Raw genomic sequence first — 19,741 nt, 5'->3', positions numbered from 1 at the left:
GGGCTGTGGGTGCCGCCCGCGGGAGGTCCACAGGGTGTGCTGCGGGCTGAGGGCCGGGATGCCCGTGAGCGGGGCCTGCAGGGGGGATGTGGTTGGCAGCCAGGGGGCGGGCTCTGACCCCAGGACCACTTTGGAGGTAAACGTGGTTGGGTGTGATGTCGGCTGGTGGGCTGCTGGGTCCCCAAGCCCCCCGCCAGTGCTGAGGATTAGGGTGGAAATCGGTGCTCAAAGGGAATAAGGGACAGACAGGAGGGCATGCCAGGTCGGGGTCAAGGCCACAGAGGAGCTTCAGCCTGGAGGGGCAGAGGACCACGGCTCACGCTCCAGGTGGCACCCCTCCCTGCAGACCCTCCTCCCTGCTGCTCCTGTTGTGGGCGCCCGCTCTGCTCCCCTCCACCCCACCGATGGCCAGGTGGCTCCCTGTGAGCGGGAACTACCTCTCACCTGGGACTGCTGCACTGCCCACCTGGTCACGACTCTACTGCCAGTCACCGCGCCACCAAGACAGAGAGGCTCACAGACACGTTCCTTACGAGCCTCCGCCCTGACCACCTCTGCGTGTCCCTGGATCCCCCACCGGTCACAGCCTGAGGCTCCCCTGGTTGAAATGCCTGTATTGACTCGGTTAGTCACAGCAGGTGTCAGGAAAGAGTGGATACGATCGAGCCACAGTAATTACCATGGAAAACAGTGCAAATGCCTGGAGTGCACACAGCAGGGGAGGGAAAGAGCCACAGGACATCGGCCAAGGACAGAAGAGCCCTAGCCAGGGGGCACCAGACCCTGACTGAGGGTGCTGGTGAGTGTGTAAAATTTATACCTCAACAAAGAGAACCTCAGAAGTCCAGAGGATGCACACCGGTAACTGATGCACAACTCAGACCCCTTCACCTGCCGGGTGCTGCAGTGAGGGTCCTGGTGGTCTGCCGTCTGCACATGCTCAGTGTTGGCTACCGAGGGGCTCAGACCCCATTCTGCTGGCTGACTCAGCTTCCGTCCTGACTCCAAACCTGGTTCTGGTCACGGTGCCCCACCTGGTCATGGTGTCACACTTGGCCTTCGCAATGGCTGGGTAGGCCACACACTCCCCTGACCTCGGGCTGCGCAGGATCTGACAGGTGAGGGGCCCCAGAACTCCGGTCTTGGCAGGAAGGTTTCCCTCCTCTAGGCATGGGCTGCTGAGAACTCACTGCCTTGTGAACCTTGGGGCGTCCCCCTCATAGTGCCTCTTCTCCTGAAGGCTCCTCCATCATCAGGGAGAACACTCACTCGACTTCAGCCTGTCTTGAGCTGAGTCACTGAGTGCAGGCGAGGCAAACCATAGCTCATTGACTGCAGGATGCAGCGCCAGGGTCCCATCTGGGGCAGCGCCCAGCCTTCGATGACAGCCCAGTGCCACTGCCTGACTGCCTGTGGCAGGGCGGTTCCCAGGGAGGCTCGGACGTGAGCCCAGATGCATCCGGGCAGGACTGTCCGGGGCACTTTCAGAAACAAGCCAAGGAAGACACAGCCTGGACTTCAGGCACCAAGATGGTCCGAGTGTCTGTGTAAAACCCCTGCAGGTTGAGCTATCAGACGTGGCCCTCAGACTGTCCCACACCAGCCAGCACAGCGAGCCATCAGGGGCCACCCAGGCCAGGGCCCAGGGAACCAGCCTGACCCTGCGCCTCCCGCTCAGCCGGGCGCACTCGCGTCATGGGCCTCCAAAAGGGTCTGCGGGCCCCTTGGTGCGTCTCCCTGACAGTGAGCCGGGTGTGGAGCGCACTGCTGCTGAGGGAGCCGGGACGGCCTGTCCTGCCTCCTTGTTCGCACATTGAACCGTGCCCGAGGGCCCCTTGGGGTGCACCAACCTCCTGAGCCCCCAGGGGCTGATCCTGCTGCACAGGCCTCCGGAGCACCCGGCGAGGCCCTGCGTAGGGTCCCAGCGGGCGGAGGTCAGCAGACAGCTGTCTGTCCTGCTGCACCAGCCACCACCTCCTCTCAGGAGGGCGAAGCGTCGGTGCCTACCCAAGTCTCTGCACCTCCCCCCTCGGAGGGCCAGTCATGTGACATTCTCCCCAGCCCCACACCCGGACCAGCCTGTGCCAGAGCCCCAGGCCTCCATGTGCCGCAGGCCACCCGCCATGGTGTCCCCGGGGCTCCCCGCGTCCGGGCACAGGCTCCTCCAACCCCGTTTCCTGGGTGGCAAGGAGGACAGGACATCTTTGTTCTAACGGGGTGACTCTCGGAGGATGGGTCCTCAGGAAAGGAGCCACACCACTGGGTCCCCCTCAAGACTTCCACGTGGCCCTTCTGGAAGTTTCTTTTCCACTCTGGCTGTTAAATTAGAATTGTACCACCTAGTAGTTTGTACCACATGGTGAGGAGGCAAGGGTAACATGTGTTGTGCTCGGGTCTGCAAAAATTCAACATGAGAAGCAAATGCCCGCCCCAGACTTGCCCTGCCAGGCCACCGCGGACCTGCCCACGGCCGCCAGGGCCCGGCTGCGCCTGCGCACACCGTCTGCGCTCTCGCGCTCCTGCGCTCCCGCGCTCCCCAGCCCTGCCTTTGGCACTTGAGGCCTATTTTGTTTTCAGGGAAGAACAGGTCTAAGGGTAGAGGAACAAACAGAAACACCCCAGGACACACGTGCCCCGACCAGGGCCGGGGACCCATCCTGTCACCCAGGTGCGTAAGGGCCCTTGACCAGAAATCAAACTTGAAGTCCTTCAGTGCCCAGGCCGGTGCTCTAACCACTGGGCAATCGGCCAGAGAGGAGTTTTAGAAATGCAATACCTGACTACTAAGTCGGGGCACTGAACCCTTTGCCTTAGATCATCAAATAAAAAATGACAGCGGCCAACGCCATAGCCACCCAGTGTGAACAAATCAGTTACACCTGCTTTTATGCCAGGTCAGCAAACAATGTGCTTTCTGGTGCACCACAGACTTTAACAACCACGGCCTCAGGTGAGGATTAAAAACATAGTCCCCCCACGCCCGCCCTGCCCGCTCCTTCACAGTGTCTGTCCCCATCCTGTGCCCTGACCCACTGGAGCAGACGCCCAGACAGGTCTGGGACCTCCACCACTTAGGGCTGACCCACGACAGCCTGTCACCTGGAACGGGCCAGGGCTGGCCTGCAGGCCAGGATGCTGCTGCTCTCAGCACACTCCCCTCCCCGCCCCCCACCCCGGGCTGCTGAAGCTGTGCCTCCATGCTACCCACGTCTCCCTCGGACTGGGCTGCACTGACACCGTTAGTGAGGAGTGGTGCCCCCACGCAGGCCTCCAGTGTGTGCCTGGTGCCCTCCGCACACTTCCTCATGGAGAAGCGGGGGGCCAGGCAGCCAGCTTTGTGCAAATCAGTAGGTTCACTTTTGAGAGGCCCTCAGGGCCCCGGCATCCTGTGCTAGAGGACACGTGGCAGTGGGAGGAGCACAAGCCCGCACGCGGCAGAGGTGCCGGTGCCTGCCAACCAGCAAGGGCTGCTGACCACAAGCCTCCCACAGACCAAGTGCCAGAGCTGACAGGGTCCTACCCCTCGCCCAGGCCAGGTGACCGCTCACTAACCTGAGCACCTGGGTGCAGCAGCCATGATCTGGGGTGCTGGTGAGCAAGGCGGGGTCAGCACCACCTGCCTGGGGGCAATCAGTGCACAGATACTGGGGGCCCTGGGGAGTCTTTAAGGGGTTGTTGCTGTCGAGCCTTGCAGACCATCACATCAGGACAACTCCAGTGCCACCGCCCTGGGCCTGGCAGGCCTGCCGCCTGCAGAGAGGCCTGCCACCCGTGATGCTCCAGAGGCTGCAGGACAGGCCCTGGGGATAGCCGGGCTTGGGAGTGCCCACGAAGGCCTGTATGACCCTGGTTCTGCCAAACCTGTGCCCGCCTGCAGCAGCCACTGGAAACCCTCATCTCAGCATTGCTCTCACTTGCTGGCCGGTTGCCATGGGAACTGGGTTTGAGGGAATCCCAGGAGGCGGCTTCCGACAGACACTGCATTCTCTCAGCTCAGCCAGCCCCTCGGGCACAGGGGGACAGCTGTGGATGGGGGAGACACACCAGGCCCTCCTCGCTCACTGCCCAGGTGCCCACCTGCTCCTCGCTCAGGTGCCCGTCTTGAAGCAATGTCTTTAAAAGCTGTGTGTCCGCAGCCCTGCGTTCAAAAGGAGTCCCCTTCTATTTGGGCACCACGGCACCATGAACTCACGCTGAGAGAGGCAATGTCCCCGTGCAGACCCCTACGATGACACGCAGGCACCCTGCCCCCTAGAACTTGGCCTGGACCATGCAGAACAGCTACAGGCACATGGCCAGCAGTGACTTCCGAGTGTCACCGCGAGGCTGGGGTCTGATGCCGGTTGGCACCCAGGGGCGTGCCCATCACTGGACACAGCTGCCACCTGAGCTCCCACAAGCAGTTCACCTCCCAGCACGGTGTCAGTCACCGACGGCCGGCCAGCTGTGCCCTGACCACAAACTGGCCCCATCCTTCTCTGCCTGCTGTGCTCTCAAGGTCATCTCAAGGTCACCCAGACTCGGTGTTTGCAGCCTCTCCGTCCCTGTCCCCATCTTCACCCACCCCCAAGACCTGACGCCAGGCAAGCCTGCCCTGCACACTCGGCTCCAGCAGCCTAGCCTTGTGTGCAGGGAAGCCCCGAGCTACCTCCATGGCCAACATGGAGCTGAGAGAGGGGGAGGGGAGGTTGTGGGCCAGGATGACCCTATGGGCCCCTGGGAGATGCTGTAATGGTCCAGAGAGCCACCCCAGGGGCCAGGACCTGGGATGCGGACCTCCCACTCTCACCTGGCATCACTGAGGGCATCCCAACTGTCCTGCACACAAGTGTGGCCGGCTGGGCACATGGCCCCACCTCACTGGGGAGGCTCTGAGCTCCCACCTCCAGTCCCCCGCATCAGCACGGACACTCCTGATGGACAGCGCAGTGAGCTGCCGCCGTCATGCGAGTGATCCGGCCACACTGCACAGACCAGAGCATGCCACACTACATGGCATTTACCACGTTACACAGTAGCGCTGTGCACCACGTCATGTATTAACACAACGTATGACATCACAGCCCACTACACTGCCCCCAGCTGACTTCCTCATCCTGCTCCCACACAGGCCACCCTGACCAGCCAAGCTCTGCCTGCCACTCAGCACCTCCAGCAGGTATAAGCTGACCCCCAAGCACCCGACCTCAGAGCCCATAGACCTGCAGGAGCCCTTGGGAGGATTCCTCGCCCATAGGCCTGCACCTTCTACTCCCGGTTCTGCGGGAGCATGTGGTTCAAGGAGGACACCATCCAGTACTGCGATCTGTGTGGGAGCCGAGCTCGGGCCACCCATCACCATCACCACCCTGACCCCAGGCCCCCCAGCCGCTCCCAGGAGCCCGGCGTCAGCCTGGCCACACTCCCATCCCCAAGCTTCCGGCCTGGACCGGATTCTGTCCACCCCGGGTCCCGAGGCTGACAGAAGCACCCCTGCGCACAGGAGCCTGGCCTCCCTTCCCCCAGGCCACGCCCGGCCTCCCCTCTGCCCAAAGCCCCTCCTGAGGCCCAGGAGGAGGAGCGGCTCCGCAGCGCCCACCCCCACCTGCTCTGACACTCCCTCCCGACTCCCATCTTCAGACACAGTCGTGCTCCTCAGGGCAGCGCCTGCACCAAACTCCCCTGAGGGCGCTCTGCTCAACCCCACGGCGGGACAGGAGAGTCTGCCCACAGCTCTGTCCATGCAGAGCACAGGCCAGGCCGGGCCGAGCTGCAGGCGCGTGTTCGGTCAGAATCACCCTTTCAGAGGCCACGGCCAAGGTGAGTCCCTGCGGTCTGAGCACGGCCTCCCTCCCCCACTCACGGCGCCCGTCTTCTCTCCACGTCTCATCTCTCAGAGGCTTTGTTCTCCGTGTTTCTCCCACTCCTGGCTCAAGTGTTCCTCCCTGTGCCCACGGGCAGCCCACTGGGGGGACCCCGCAGGCCAGCTGAGCTCTGGGGGGCCCTCGCCTGGGAACCTGCCGGGAGGACATGGCCGCTGTCACCGCGATGGGGACCACAGATGCTAATTCTGAGCAGCAGCCGGAGCCTCTGGGAAAGTCACCCGGCGCTCGGACCCCCCACTGAGGCAGGTCCCAGCCCCCGAGCCCCCTGAGGCGCCCTGTGGCCCCGGCCCGAGTGCTCTGTCTCTCGGGCGAGGAAGGAACCAGGACGCTGTCCAGAATGTCCTTGGCTCTGACTTCCCCTCGGAGAAGAGCGGGAATCCTCGGACTCTCCCTTCCGCTCAGCTCCCGGCAGGCGTCTCAGTGCCTGGGGTGAACTGCTTCCCCGCTGGGGACTTCTGCGAGCATTTCCAGAGCGGTCTCGGAGTTTCCCATCAAGAGTCAACTCTCTCCTCGTCCACAGCAGTGGTTCCGCTGATGTTCCAGGAAAGGGCAGTGACACCCAGGCATCAGCCGGCCCAGCGGACACAGCCCACGGCCCGTCCACGCTGGGAATGGAGGGTGTGGCCAACGTGGCCAAGGCTGGGGTGGGGGAGAGGCTGCAGTGAGGCCCTTTCTTCCCCTCACCTGGCGGCCGCCTGGCTCCTACCACAGGCCCGGCCCCTGGGCCACCGGCCATGCCTCTGGTCGCAGGATGGCAGCGCTGGCTCTCCAGCTACAGTCAAGGTCAAGCCAAGGGCACGCATCTGGTGGATATTGAGAACACGGCCCCAGACTGGAATGCCAGTGCGTCCCTGCCCCAGGGGTGGTCTTGTCCAACGAAGCTCCTCGCTGGCCTCGGGCTGTGTCTACCTCTCCTGCCGGCGGGAGGGTCCCTCGGGAGGTCCTTAGGTGTTTTGTCTCCTGGGGCCTGCACAGCAAGGCGCAGCAGGAACCTACGTGAGGGGCCAGAGCTCGATGGCTGAGCTGAGCAGCGTCAGGGACACGTTCCCCTTCTGGCTCTGGCTCCCCTTTCAAGGTGCACACAGGAGGGCTGGGCAGCGCTCACCCCCTGCGACTGGGGCCGGGATCCCCGATCTGGGCCTGCACCTGACCCCTGTCTTGAAAGCATTCCCTGCCCAGCTGGCGGCTGGGTGCTAGCTCATCACCTCTGCACCAGGAGGTCAGGGCACAGGCCGGGTGGGGGGCTCGATCCCTAGTGGGGGGCATGCAGGAGGCAGCCCATCAGTGATTCTCTCTCACTGCTGTTTCTCTCTCCCTCCCTCTCCCTCTCTTTCTCAGATCAATAGAAACATGCAGGGAGGGAAGGAGGGAGGAAGGGCGGTGCCAGTGGCTGTGATCCGAGGGCGTGAGGGCGAGGGAGGCAGCCGGAAGCTCGGCCACATCTGAAGGGTCCCCAGTGAGTCCCACCCCCCCGCCCCCCCGCAATACGCAGGACCCCAGCCAGGGTGCCAGCACCACCGTGGCAGAGGCAGCCGGGCCTGGTGCTGGGGGCCAAGATCGCGGGACCACCCGGGAGCGCGGGGCTTCCAGAAGGATCTCCGTGGAACAGAGTCTGCGCGCGGGCACAGCACCCACCGCCATCGCAGCTTCTCCAGCGATGTTCGCGGACCGACGGCCTCGCGCCTCTCCGTTAGTTCGCGTCATTTTGTATAAAATGAGCAGCATGAACGCCCCGCCAGTTCCAGCTGCCGGGCTGCGTGGGTCACAGGGCGCGCGAGCAGCGGGCGCAGAGCGCGCGCCCCCCCTCCCCCCGCCCCCCTCCCCCCTCTTCCCCCCCCCTCCCCCCCGCGGGTCCGCTGCCAACCGAGGGAGGAGCCACCGGCACCGCCATTCGCATTCAGGACTCTGCGTGTTGGCACGCAAGCCGCCCCGCATGCTGCCCTCGGAGGCGCCGCTCTCCGCTCCCAGAGGCTCCGCGGGCAGGGGTGGCGGGTGCCGCTTCTACGGGGTATCTTACGCCCCAAGAAGGTCCTCGCGGCCCAAACTTCGTTTTCCTACACAGCAGCAGGCACGTCCGTAACAGGTTAAAATTATTCTGGATGTAAAAGGGACCAATGGTGACCGTGCCTGTGCGTTACCGATTTTTCACACGTGAGAAGCGGCCGTGAGAGTGACGTGATGCGCGGGTACAGCAGCGAAGGCAGGATCCGGACGGACGCTCGTGTGTTTCGCGTCTGCTTTCTCCCTGAACCAACACGCAACACGCAACACGCAACACGCAACACGCAGCACGCAGCACGCAGCATGCAGCACGCACGCAGCAGCACACAGCATGCACGCACGCATGCAGCACGCACGCAGCACGCACGCAGCACGCAACAGCACGCACGCAGCACCCACGCAGCACGCAGCACGCACGCAGCAGCACACAGCATGCACGCAGCACCCACGCAGCACGCAGCACGCACGCAGCACGCACGCAGCAGCACACAGCATGCACGCACGCATGCAGCACGCACGCAGCACGCAACAGCACGCACGCAGCACCCACGCAGCACGCAGCACGCAGCACGCAGCAGCACGCACAACCAATGAGAACAGAAGCGAGGTTTCAAACAGCCGCCTGTTTCCCAGAGCAATCAAGTCAACAAAAGACGTTGTCGGCGCGTGTATTGTCATTATTTTTTGGAAAAGCCTTTGCCCGGCGTGTGCGACAGTTGGTTGAAGTGACATCCTATGCACCGAAGGGTCACAGGTTCGATTCCTGGTCGGGACACAGGCCTAGGTTTCGCTCCCCCGTTGGGGTGCGTGTCGGAGGCAGCCGGCCTCTCCCTCCCTCCCTCCCCTCTCTCCCCAGATCAGTGGACATGTCTTGGGGAGGATTTAAAAACACACTTCACTCGCATTGGTCCACTCGCAGAGTCTTGAGCAGACCCGCCCCAGAGCGTGCTCCCCAGTGGGCTCTCCTGCGCCTCTGCGTCCACGCTGGCGCCCAGCCGACCTGGGATGCGCTCCGTGACCGGCCGCTGCCCCGAGGGCCCGAGCGTCCAGGGGACACTGCGCCGGGAGGAGACAGCCTGCGGCCACGAGCGGAGCAACACCGCCCACACCGACGCCCCCTCGCTCTGCTGCTGGGGGAGCTGCCCCGTCAGAGCAGGTGGGGCGCCGGCTCTGCGAGAGGGACCGCCAGGCCCGAGGGCTGTCCGCTGGGCCACGAACCTTCCGTAACTGAAAGCACTGGCCCCATCCACCACGGCCAGCAAAGGGGCACCGCGGACCAGAGTTCCCGGCGCTGAAACCCGGGCCAACCGGGGCAGGTCAGAGCCGCGCCCCCGGCCGGCCCGGCACCCGCCCACGGGCACCCGCCCACGGACACCCACCCACGGACACCCGCCCACGGACACTGAGCGCACTGAGGTCAATGTCTGATGCCTCAACCAAGGAGAGCCAAGCACCCAAACCTCTTCCAGCCGGGATATCTTGCCCCATTTACACTGGAAGGAAAGGTGTAAACCTCATTAAAATGGTTCCTACGTCTCACAATAACGGCCGCGGCTGAGCCGAGCCTGGGGCCCGCGGCCCGGTGCAGCGGTGGCTCCTGAGTCTCATGAGGCGAAGGCCCCGCCACAGTCAGCAAAGCTCTCACCAGTGAAACCAGGGCCCGTGCGGCACGCGCCGTGGCCGCAGGCTCTCACTCCGAGACCGACTCCGGCGGTGAGCGGACCCAGGCGGGGCCCTCCCTGCAAAGCTATGACCAGCTCTTTCTGCTGAAACCTGCCTCCTGCGCACGTCTCCGCGCGATGCATGGACGCGAGGCCACAGCTGGTGAAAATGTGGAACCGCACCCACTCCCGACACTGGTATGTCCTCCTCCACCCCCCCGCACCCGCGCCTGCCCCCCCCCCCACCGGTACCCACTCTCCCATCCTCTCCCCTCCCCCCCACACCTGTGCCCCTCCTGCACCCGCGCCTGCCCCCCCCACCGGTACCCACTCCCCCATCCTCTCCCCTCCCCCCCACACCTGTGCCCCTCCTGCACCCGCGCCTGCCCCCCCTACCCACTCTCCCATCCTCTCCCCTCCCCCCCACACCTGTGCCCCTCCTGCACCCGCGCCTGCCCCCGCCCCCGTACCCACTCTCCCATCCTCTCCCCTCCCCCCCACACCTGTGCCCCTCCTGCACCCGCGCCTGCTCCCCCACCGGTACCCACTCTCCCATCCTCTCCCCTCCCCCCCACACCTGTGCCCCTCCTGCACCCGCGCCTGCCCCCCCCGTACCCACTCTCCCATCCTCTCCCAGTCCCCCCCCCCCCGCACCCCCCTCCCCGCACCGGCGCCCGCCACCTGGAGCTGCCGCGCGTCCACCCGCAGTCGTGTAAGCAGACCCACTACTGCCCCATTGTCTCCCCGCCAGCACCAGGGTGCCAGAGGCTGTCTGTCCTCCCGACCTGGTGCCTGCATGTGTGTGCACGTGTGTAGTTGTGTTGAAAGAACCTTACCTGCTGCCTTCACCACATCTGCAGGCGTCACGTTCTGGACGTTGGCGCTCACTCTGAAGGTCACAGCTGGTCCCAGGACCCTGGGAGAGACCATTCGGAAAGGGTCAGTGCAGCTCAGCACACAGCGTCCTGTCTGAGTGCGGGACAGCACGACACGCCCAGAGACACGCAGCCAGGGCTAGGGCTCCCCGCAGGAGACCTCACAGGCCTCCGAGTCCTATGCGTGCACCCAGGCCACCGCTCTGACGGGTGAGCGTGCTCTTGACACGCTTCCTCGTTTCCATTTTCCAGGGATTCCAGTGACAGGCTCTGCTTGTCTAAGCCACACGCAGAGCTTTTATAAAAAATTCAACCCACAGCCCAACCACAGACTTGCGAGGGAAAAGCTGTTACGGAAACAGATTTTAGTGTCTGGTTCCCAAGGGAGCAGAGTGCGTCAAAGGCAGAAAGGAGAGAGGAGTCTTTAAAAACCTCTCTGACAGCAACTGTTCAAAAACGTATCAAACATTAAGAAACATTCAGTATAAACATAACTGGCAGGGAATTGGCAGACAGGAATTATCCAAATTTTCCAAAGCTTTTAAACACTATATTGAACATGATTTTGAAAAGAACACATCACTTTTTAAAACAATCTGACTCCTGAAGCCGCATGTACTCTAGAAACACGGTACACATGCAGCCCTCTCCAGCCGGAGCGGGACTGCAGGGTCGGTCTGAACGGCAGGCAACCATCCAGGCAGTGCTCCCCACAGCGCGACTCAGCACCTCTGCCCGGGAGCCCCCCGGTGCTGGGGAAGGACCGCCCGCCAGGAGCCGCGCCTCCTATGCTCCTGAACTCCGCATGGTCCCCGCCCAAGCATCCCGCTCCGGCCAAATGTACCACGAAGTTCCTCCATTTGTTTCTTGAAAGATCAGGTAGAACGCCTAGAAGGGACCGCACTGAAAAGTTAGAAACGAACAAGAGTGGCGGGGAGGCGGGGAGGGGGAGGAGGAGGGAGGAGGGTGGGAAGAGGAGGGGACGCTGCCACGGTACCTGCAGGGCCCACAGTCTGGCACCTTCTAACCAGCCACCCCCCTGTTCCTCTCCATTCTGCTAATTTCATTGTTTATGATAAAATCATTTTAAAAGGCATTAATAGTAAGAATGGTGCAAAGGGGTAATAAGAGCGAGAATCCACTGAATAATGAGAACACGCTCAAGAGACCTTACATAAAAATTAGAACAACTGCCTCAGAAATGCACACACCCTGAGTTCAGCATTCCCACAGGATGAGTCTGCCACCTCCCCACCCCATCTCCCGCCTGCCTTCCCCCAGGCCACGCCTCCCCCCAGGCCACGCCTCCCCAGGCCACGCCTCCCCAGGCCACGCCTCCCCAGGCCATGCCCCAAGCCACACCTCCCCAGGCCACGCCTTCCACAGGCCACGCCTTCCCCAGGCCACGCCTTCCTCCCAGGCACCTGTCCAGGGATGAGCCCCTGCTGCCAGTGCTGTGACCTCACACCCCACAGTCTCCTGAGCACCTCCGAGTCCCTGTGGATTCAGTGTGTCACCTCCACTCATAGCTCTGGGTCTCGGCCTCACGTCCTGCTGCTCATGGGAGCTCCGCTCCGCCCAGCCGCCAGCCCACTGTGCGCACCCCTTGAGTGGGGGGCAGTGAGTCACCATCCCCACCACCCCTTAGCAGCCTCGGTCACCTCCCGGTCAGCTTGACCCCCCTGAGACAGCGCCTGCCGCTGTCCCCACAGCTCCGCTCAGGCCGACGGTGCAGCGTGTGGGTGGGTCCCTTTGCTTCTTTGTGCAGACAGTCCCCGAGTTCTGTGAGACCGCGAAAATGCCAGCGGGGCTGCTGCTGGGGAGGTTCCAGCCCAGCTGTGTCCCGGCATACACCCCTCCGTCCTGCTCTCGCGACTGGGGAGCCCAGAGGCACATCCCGGGAACCTCCGTGGCCTCGGTCCACCGGGCAGCCTGCGCTGCTCATGTCAGGTGACCGCCCCGTGGCCTCCACAGGCCCCCGTGTCTGAAGTGACCCAGCCATACCCAACCCTCCGTCCTGCCAAGCTCTACCACCGCTGGAGGTCGCTTCTGGTCTGGTGCAATGACACTTCCCCCTGTCACCCGCCATGTGTCCTCTCCTGGCAGTGACAACCCATTTCTGCCCCGCCCACTCAGTCAGCCTCCTCACAGCTCTTGACAACAGCGGCCTCTCCCAGAACTAAGCGCCTGAGGGGGCGTGCACATCCCGAGGGGGCCTGCACATCCCGAGGGGGCGTACACATCCCGAGGGGGCCTGCACATCCCGAGGGGGCGTGAACATCCCGAGGGGGCGTGCACATCCTGAGGGGGCGTGAACATCCTGAGGATGGGCTCTGGGCAGCGCCTTCGCCCAGGGCTTCCTGCCCAGGCAGCAGCCAAGGCAGCATCTGGGGGTAAGGAGGACGGGGTCCCATCCAGCCTCGGGACCCCAGGGTTACCTGTGGTTCTCAGCACTTCGCCTACCCACTCCCTCCGCCCACAGCTCCCCCAGGGCCGAGTGCTCTCTGAGACAGGCAGATGCCCACTCACTCACCTGCGATGGGCAGAGGCCTGCCATCCACCTGCCACCCCCCATGGGGGCCCGGCAGACAGATGGCACAACACCACGGCCTTCTCTCAGGGCGCCCACATCACTGCCTTGCCACTCGGAGATGCACGTGGCCCCTGGGGCACCTGGTATAGGGCCGCTCACCCTAGTGTCAGCTTGATCATCATTGAGCCTCTGTGACACCCACACTGGGGGTGCTCCAGGTTTGGTCACATGCTTTTTCTTAGGTTCACGAGGGGTCAGCACAGCCTCACATCACTGACCCCAGATAGCCTGGTTCCCAACCCCTGCTGCTCCTGCTTCCACAATGCAAAGTCTCTACACAGAGGTCTCAGCTGCCAGTCTGCACGAGGGTCACCTCTCAGGCCTCAGTTTACTCAGCTGTAAAATGGAGTGGTGTGTCCTGGCCCTGGAGTCTGGCTCTCCTGTGACAAGTCACTGTGTGATGCTGCCAATGCCAGGCAGAGTCCCAGGCAAGAGGAAGGGAGGGCAGGGTGCAGAGGCCACGAACCACATCCAAGTAAGGTCCCATGCGTCCCCACCACAGGCTTCCTCGGGGAGGCGTCCCACGAGTAAACACACACGTGGACCCACAGTCCCGAAGTGCCAGACCCCCCCCCCCCCCACACACACACGAGGCTCAATCTGAGTAACAGGTGCAAGGGCTCCAGGGGTGACTCACCCACTGCAGGGGAAGCCCCAAAAGGACCACGGCCTGGCCACCGGGCACCAGAGGGCAGCTCTCGCCCTGGGCACCGGGCACCGGAGGGCAGCTCTCGCCCCGGGCACCGGGCACCGGAGGGCAGCTCTCGCCCCGGGCACCGGGCACCGGAGGGCAGCTCTCGCCCCGGCCACCGGGCACCGGAGGGCAGCTCTCGCCCCGGCCACCGGGCACCGGAGGGCAGCTCTCGCCCCGGCCACCGGGCACCGGAGGGCAGCTCTCGCCCCGGCCACCGTGGGATTGGCCTTCTTCCCCGTTCTTGTTTTGTGACCCTGGGAGCTAATTCGACATGAAGTCTGCGTGTCATTTTATTGCGATACCCATGGGTGCTTCCGAGCTGCACTGAACCCAGTGGGGCCCCCTGGCCCATGCCAGGCCCCGACTCTGCATGTTACAGGTGGGGAAACTGAGGCTTAGGAAGGCTCGGTGACTCCGCTCTTCTGAGGAAGCTCAGCCACCGCGCTCAGCACTAACACCCTGAGCAGAGCAGGGGATTGGCTTAGAGCGAGAGGCGTCGCCTCCACTCAAGCAGACTGGCCTGTGAACGCACAGGGTCCTTCCTGCCACCTCACCTTCTGCCCAGACAGGGCGAGGCCTCGGCCAGGTTCTCCCCCGCACTCCAGGCCTCACGGGCAATGCCAGCCAGGCCCCCCCGTCTCGCGTGTGCCGAGGCCCCGTCCCTGCTCCTGCTACGGGCACACAGGCCCCCGGGGTGCCACTGAGCACATCCGGAGCCAGGCGGGGCCGGCCGAGCAGCAGCAGTAGGTGGGGGCAGCGCACCTGCAAGCCCTCCTGTGGGCTCCAGGGTTCACGGCTGGAGGCTCTTAGCTGTGAGCGATGTTCATACACCTGAGCATAACCTGCCGCTGTTGATTCCGGTGCCCGGCGCGCACCCCAACTTATAATCACTTAGGCTACAGGGCAAGCCACAGGGTCCACCCCTGGGCTACAGGCCGTGCTCCCACTCCTGCTTCATATGAAATGTCGTCACACACCAGGGAGACGAGATGAGGAGGGAAGTGACCACAATTCTGCCCCAAGACACTAGCGCATGCTTTCTGGGGCCCCAGACTCCCCGGGGCTCTCTCACAGGAGAAGGGGTGGGAGGGAGAGGGGCACCCGGTGGAGCGCGGGACCTGGGCCCCGGGCATGTTGTGGGTGGCGCTAAGTCGGGCAGCCCCGCCCTGAGCCCAGGAGCGCAAGGAGCTCTGGGCTCACCCACGCGTGAGCACAGGGAACCCGGTGTCTCTTCCGCGAACACGGAAGATGGTCGCGAGGAGGTTGACCGCGCCCCCCGCAGCGCCGCCCACGCCAGGGCGCCCGCAGCAGCCCCGCATCCATCAGCGCGGACAGCCGTGATTAGATTATAAAGGCATAACTGTGGCCGTTGCGCGTCTGCTGCGTAATTACATCAGCATGCTAATGCCTTTTTAATGGTCTCTAATGATGTAATAAGGAATAATGGAATTTACTTGACAGCTACACAGCCATTAACAAAGCATATTAGGCATAACCAGTGCTCCCATAAACACAGACTCGCGCGGAGCTGGCGGGCCTCTCCCTCCGCTGGATAACGACTCCGTGAGGACAGCTCCTCCCGCAGAGCCACGCGGCCAGCCGGTCCCTGCCGGTGCCCAGGCGGCCCCCGTGTGCGCTCACACGGACAATAATTCAAGGCCCTGGCGCAGCGCAGACGTGAACTGGCCGCGACGAGGTCTTCAGAGAAGCCTTTGCACCCAGAGCCCAGACGGCAGCTCTGGGACAAGCAGGCGACCAAGAGCAGGGGCCCTCGGAGGGCTCGGCGTGTGTTCACAGGAGAGCTGAGGGCCAGCTTCCCAGACTTAAACAGGCGGGTGTCGCCTGGCTCTGCAGGAAGTGGGAGCCCCCAGTCTCCTGAGCAGGGAGAGACCGCGGGCAATGTTCCCAGAGCGCTGTCCGCGCTGAGCAGCGGGCAAGCTCGGCCCCTCCTGAGAGGGCCCTCTGGCTCCTGCTCCAGGCACAGGGGCAAGGAGCCAACCTGACACCAGCGAGGGGCAGGAGGACAGGGGGTCAGAGGGCCAGCCAGCTCTCCACCTAAATGACCAGCACCCGGCCCCTCTGGGCCAGCTCCCTGCCTACCTGAAGCCCCTCTCAGCCAACACCCCTCTCACCCAAAGCCCTTCTTGCCGCCCCGCCCACCCAAAGCCTTTCTTGCCGCCCCTCCCCCCACACTTGAAGCCCCGCCCACCTGAAGCCCCTCCTGCCCCTGCCCCTCCCAGAGACCTGGCAGCTGCACTTGGCTGAGAGTTATGAGAGGCTGAGGAGACGTCTGGTTGGGCCTGGGGAGAAGGATAGGGCATTGAGTGAAGTCACCTCGCCTCCCTGCCGGGGAAGGAATGGGGGGAAGGCTGCAGGCAGCAGAGCCCCAGGGGCCTGATGGGAAGAGACCCCTGGTGTCCTGGACACTGAGCCCGCCCCACCTTGAACTGGTCCCATTCTCTCTGTGTGCGCCAGGTGTGTGTGCCAGGTGTGTGTGCCCAGGTGTGTGCCCAGGTGTGTGTGTGCGCCAGGTGTGTGTGCCCAGGTGTGTGTGCCCAGGTGTGTGCCCAGGTGTGTGTGTGCGCCAGGTGTGTGTGGCCAGGTGTGTGGACCAGGTGTGTGCACCAGGTGTGTGCCCAGGTGTGTGGGCCAGGTGTGTGCGCCAGGTGTGTGTGCCAGGTTGTGTGCCCAGGTGTGTGCGCCAGGTGTGTGTGCCCAGGTGTGTGTGTGCGCCAGGTGTGTGCCCAGGTGTGTGCGCCAGGTGTGTGTGCCCAGGTGTGTGCCCAGGTGTGTGTGTGCGCCAGGTGTGTGCCCAGGTGTGTGCGCCAGGTGTGTGTGCCCAGGTGTGTGGACCAGGTGTGTGCCCAGGTGTGTGTGCGCGCCCGGTGTGTGTGCCCAGGTGTGTGCGCCAGGTGTGTGCCCAGGTGTGTGCCCAGGTGTGTGCGCCAGGTGTGTGTGCCCAGGTGTGTGGACCAGGTGTGTGTGCCCAGGTGTGTGCCCAGGTGTGTGGGCCAGGTGTGTGCCCAGGTGTGTGCGCCAGGTGTGTGTGCCCAGGTGTGTGCCCAGGTGTGTGTGCACAGGTGTGAGGACCAGGTGTGTGCGCCCAGGTGTGTGCATCAGGTTTGTGCCCAGGTGTGTGCCCAGGTGTGTGGGCCAGGTGTGTGCGCCCAGATGAGGGAGCGCAGGCAGCTCCCCGGCCCACTGTGGCTCTGGGCCAGCGTACGTTCTACACTCAGAATGCTCACTGTGTGGTCCTACTGCCCGGCACTGGGGGTGCACTGCCTGTCTGCTTCCCCTTCCTCAGCTCTCCTCTTCCAGAAGCTTCCGGCCCCGGCTGGTGAGGTGCTTCCCATACCATCTCGTGTGCCCTCCGTGCTAGCCGCCTGCGCATGCGTCTGCCTTTCCCAGGAAGTGGTAAGGTCTTGTGCAGGGCGGTGTTGCCCCACGGGCCCAGCTTAGCACAAGGCCAGGTCACAGTGGGCACTCAATAAACACCTGGCCCCCAGGGACACCTGGTGGCTGCGGGCCACAGTGAACACTCCACGTCACGTCCCATCGACAGGCGCTCAGCTCAGCGTTGCCTCTAGTCCCCAGCAGCGCCTGCACGGCGACCGCCAGCACTGCCCGTGCTCGGCTCTCTGAGCTGGGCCCGCCGCCGTCGGCACCTGTGCCGGTGACCCCATCACACTTTCTGTTACTCGGTGCTTGTCCTCAGTGCCCCCCACTTCCCAGGAAACAGGTGCTGACTGAGAATGCGCTGAAGGCTCCACCTTGCATGCAGGGGGGCAGGTGAGGACAGAGGAACGCAGGGAGCCTCCGGGCGATTCTGGAGCCGCAGGGCTGGAACCACGCCCGGTTGGCCAGTGCTGATGAGAATTCTTATCACCACATCCCTTACAGCTCATCTAAGTAACTCACCAGCCCCGGGCTCTCCCTTCCTGTCTTCCTGAGGCATCTTCCCGGCAGGGTGATTAGCAGGAGCCACAGGCACAGCTCTCCCTCGCAAACCAGTTTATGAAACGGAGCCGGAGAAACGCGGCCAAGAACAGAACCCGGAGCCCCCGCGCCCACACTCACTCAGTGTCTGCGAGGACGCCCGTGGGCACCTGGAGCATGCCTGCAACGTCCGCCAGCAGCTGCCTCCCCTTCTCCAGGCTCAGGGGGCTGTTGGAGGAGCAGAGAAGGGCAGCGTCACCACATGGAACTGACTCTCTCAATCCCCGAGGAGCTGAGGGCCCTGTGCTCCCCCACCCGGGCCTCTCACAACCCTTCCATCCTGTCACAGTGCGCGGCTCTCAGGCCACCGTCATCGGGAGCTGTCAGCCACGATGTATCGCCTGCTTCCCAGCAACCAGACAAACAGTTCCGTGCAAGGGGACTGTTAGGTGTGTAAGGGGCCCTGACGCAGCAATGGGCTCATCGCAGCCTCAATGAAAACAGGATATGGAGGGGAAGGGGGATGAGAGAGGAGACAGAAGCAGATGCTGAAAAGCAGACCATATTTTTAAAAAACAGACACATTTTTACTTCATTTATTTTAATCTTTTAAATTTTTATTTTTTAAAATCTTTATTGTTAAAAGTATTGCATAGGTCCTCCTTTTCCCCGATTAACCTCTTCCAGCCGCTCCCATCACCACCCCATTGTCTTGTCTGTGTACACGGGTTATGCATACGAGCGTACAAGCTCATTGGTTGATCTCTTCCCACCCACCCTCCCCCGCCTTCCCTCTGAGGCTCAACAGTGTGTTCCATGTTTCCATGTCTCTGGGTCCATTTTTGTTCATCAGTTTATTTGTTCATTAGATTCCACATGTGAGTGAGATCATGTGATACTTGTCTTTCTCTGACTCAGCATAATGCTCTCCAGGTCCCGCCGTGCTGTTGCAAACGGTAAGTTCTTTCTTTTTCCCAGCAGCAGCGCATTCCATGGTGTGGATGTACCACAACTATTGTATCCATTCATCTGCTGCTGGGCACTGGGGCTGTTTCCAGACCTTAGCTATTGTCAATTGTGCTGCTATGAACATAGGATGATATACATCCTTTCTGATTGGTGCTTTGGGTTTCTTAGGATATATTCCTAGAAGTGGGATCACTGGGTCAAATGGAAGTTCCATATTTAATTTTGGGGGGAAACTCCATACTGTTTTCCATAATAGCTTCATTTCCACCAGCAGTGCACGAGGGTTCCCTTTTCTCCACAACCTCATCAACACTTGTCGTTTGTTGATTGGTTGATGGCAGCCATTCTCACAGGTCTGAGGTGGTACCTCACTGTCATTTTGATTTGCATCTCTCTGATGGTCAGTGCCTTGAGCATTTTTCATATGTCTCTTGGCCTCCTGTGCGTCCTCTTTGGAGAGGTGTCTATTTAGGTCCTTTGCCCATTTTTAATTGGATTGTTTGTCTTCCTTTGTTAATTTGTATGAGTTCCCTGTATATTTTGGAGATTAAACCTTTATCAGATGTATCATTGGCATGCTGTGCCCTGCTCACATTCGCTCTCTCAGGCGGTGGCTGTCACTCCTGGGGCCACGCCTCCCAGGGCAGGCCACCAGGAAGTGCTGCCTAGCCAGAGACTGGCTGACGAGGCTGACAGGGCCCGGGCGACCCTGACCTCTACACTGACCTCCTTGGAAGGAGCCGGACTTCCCCCAGGTCAGGCCAGAGCCTGCTCACGCTTGGCTTAAAGGTCTGTGCTCATTTCATGGCCTCCAGGCTGCCTCCCCCACAAACTGCTCGCGCCTCGCCTTGTCTGTCCCTCCACAGCCCCGCCCCCACTGAGCACCTGCCGCTTCCACCTGCCGGTTTGTTACCAGATTCCAGGACCTCCCTTCTCTGGGGGTTTTACACCCCAGGGGCAGTCCATTTGGGCTGGGCCAGACGGTCTCAGGAAGCCCGGCCACAGTCAGCCTCCCGACTGCCCGTCACCGCATTCCTTCACCCGCACGCGATCGTCCAGAGCAGCCTCGCAGGTCGCGATGAGGGGCGGCAGCGGGTCGTGGGTCACAGGTCGGCGGCGCCACGCCGGGCCCCTGTCCTCCTGCCCAG

The 19,741-nt window shown here is 62.7% G+C and overlaps 1 protein-coding gene across 1 annotated transcript in view; it reads right to left on the bottom strand.

Moving 5' to 3' along the window:
- The window catches only part of LOC118679016 (receptor-type tyrosine-protein phosphatase N2-like), a 296,986-nt gene that overhangs the window by 43,908 nt on the left and 233,337 nt on the right, over nt 1-19,741 (bottom strand). Inside the window, exons 10-11 of the mRNA XM_036355245.1 lie at nt 17,766-17,852; nt 10,363-10,442 (exon numbers count right to left, since the gene is read on the bottom strand). Coding sequence (XP_036211138.1) covers nt 10,363-10,442; nt 17,766-17,852 — 167 coding nt within the window. The remainder of the gene's footprint in view (nt 1-10,362; nt 10,443-17,765; nt 17,853-19,741) is intronic.

The sequence above is a fragment of the Myotis myotis genome, unplaced genomic scaffold, assembly GCF_014108235.1.
Source record: "Myotis myotis isolate mMyoMyo1 unplaced genomic scaffold, mMyoMyo1.p scaffold_m19_p_22, whole genome shotgun sequence".
NCBI lineage: Eukaryota > Metazoa > Chordata > Mammalia > Chiroptera > Vespertilionidae > Myotis > Myotis myotis.
This window is presented reverse-complemented; position numbering and strand designations above follow the sequence as displayed.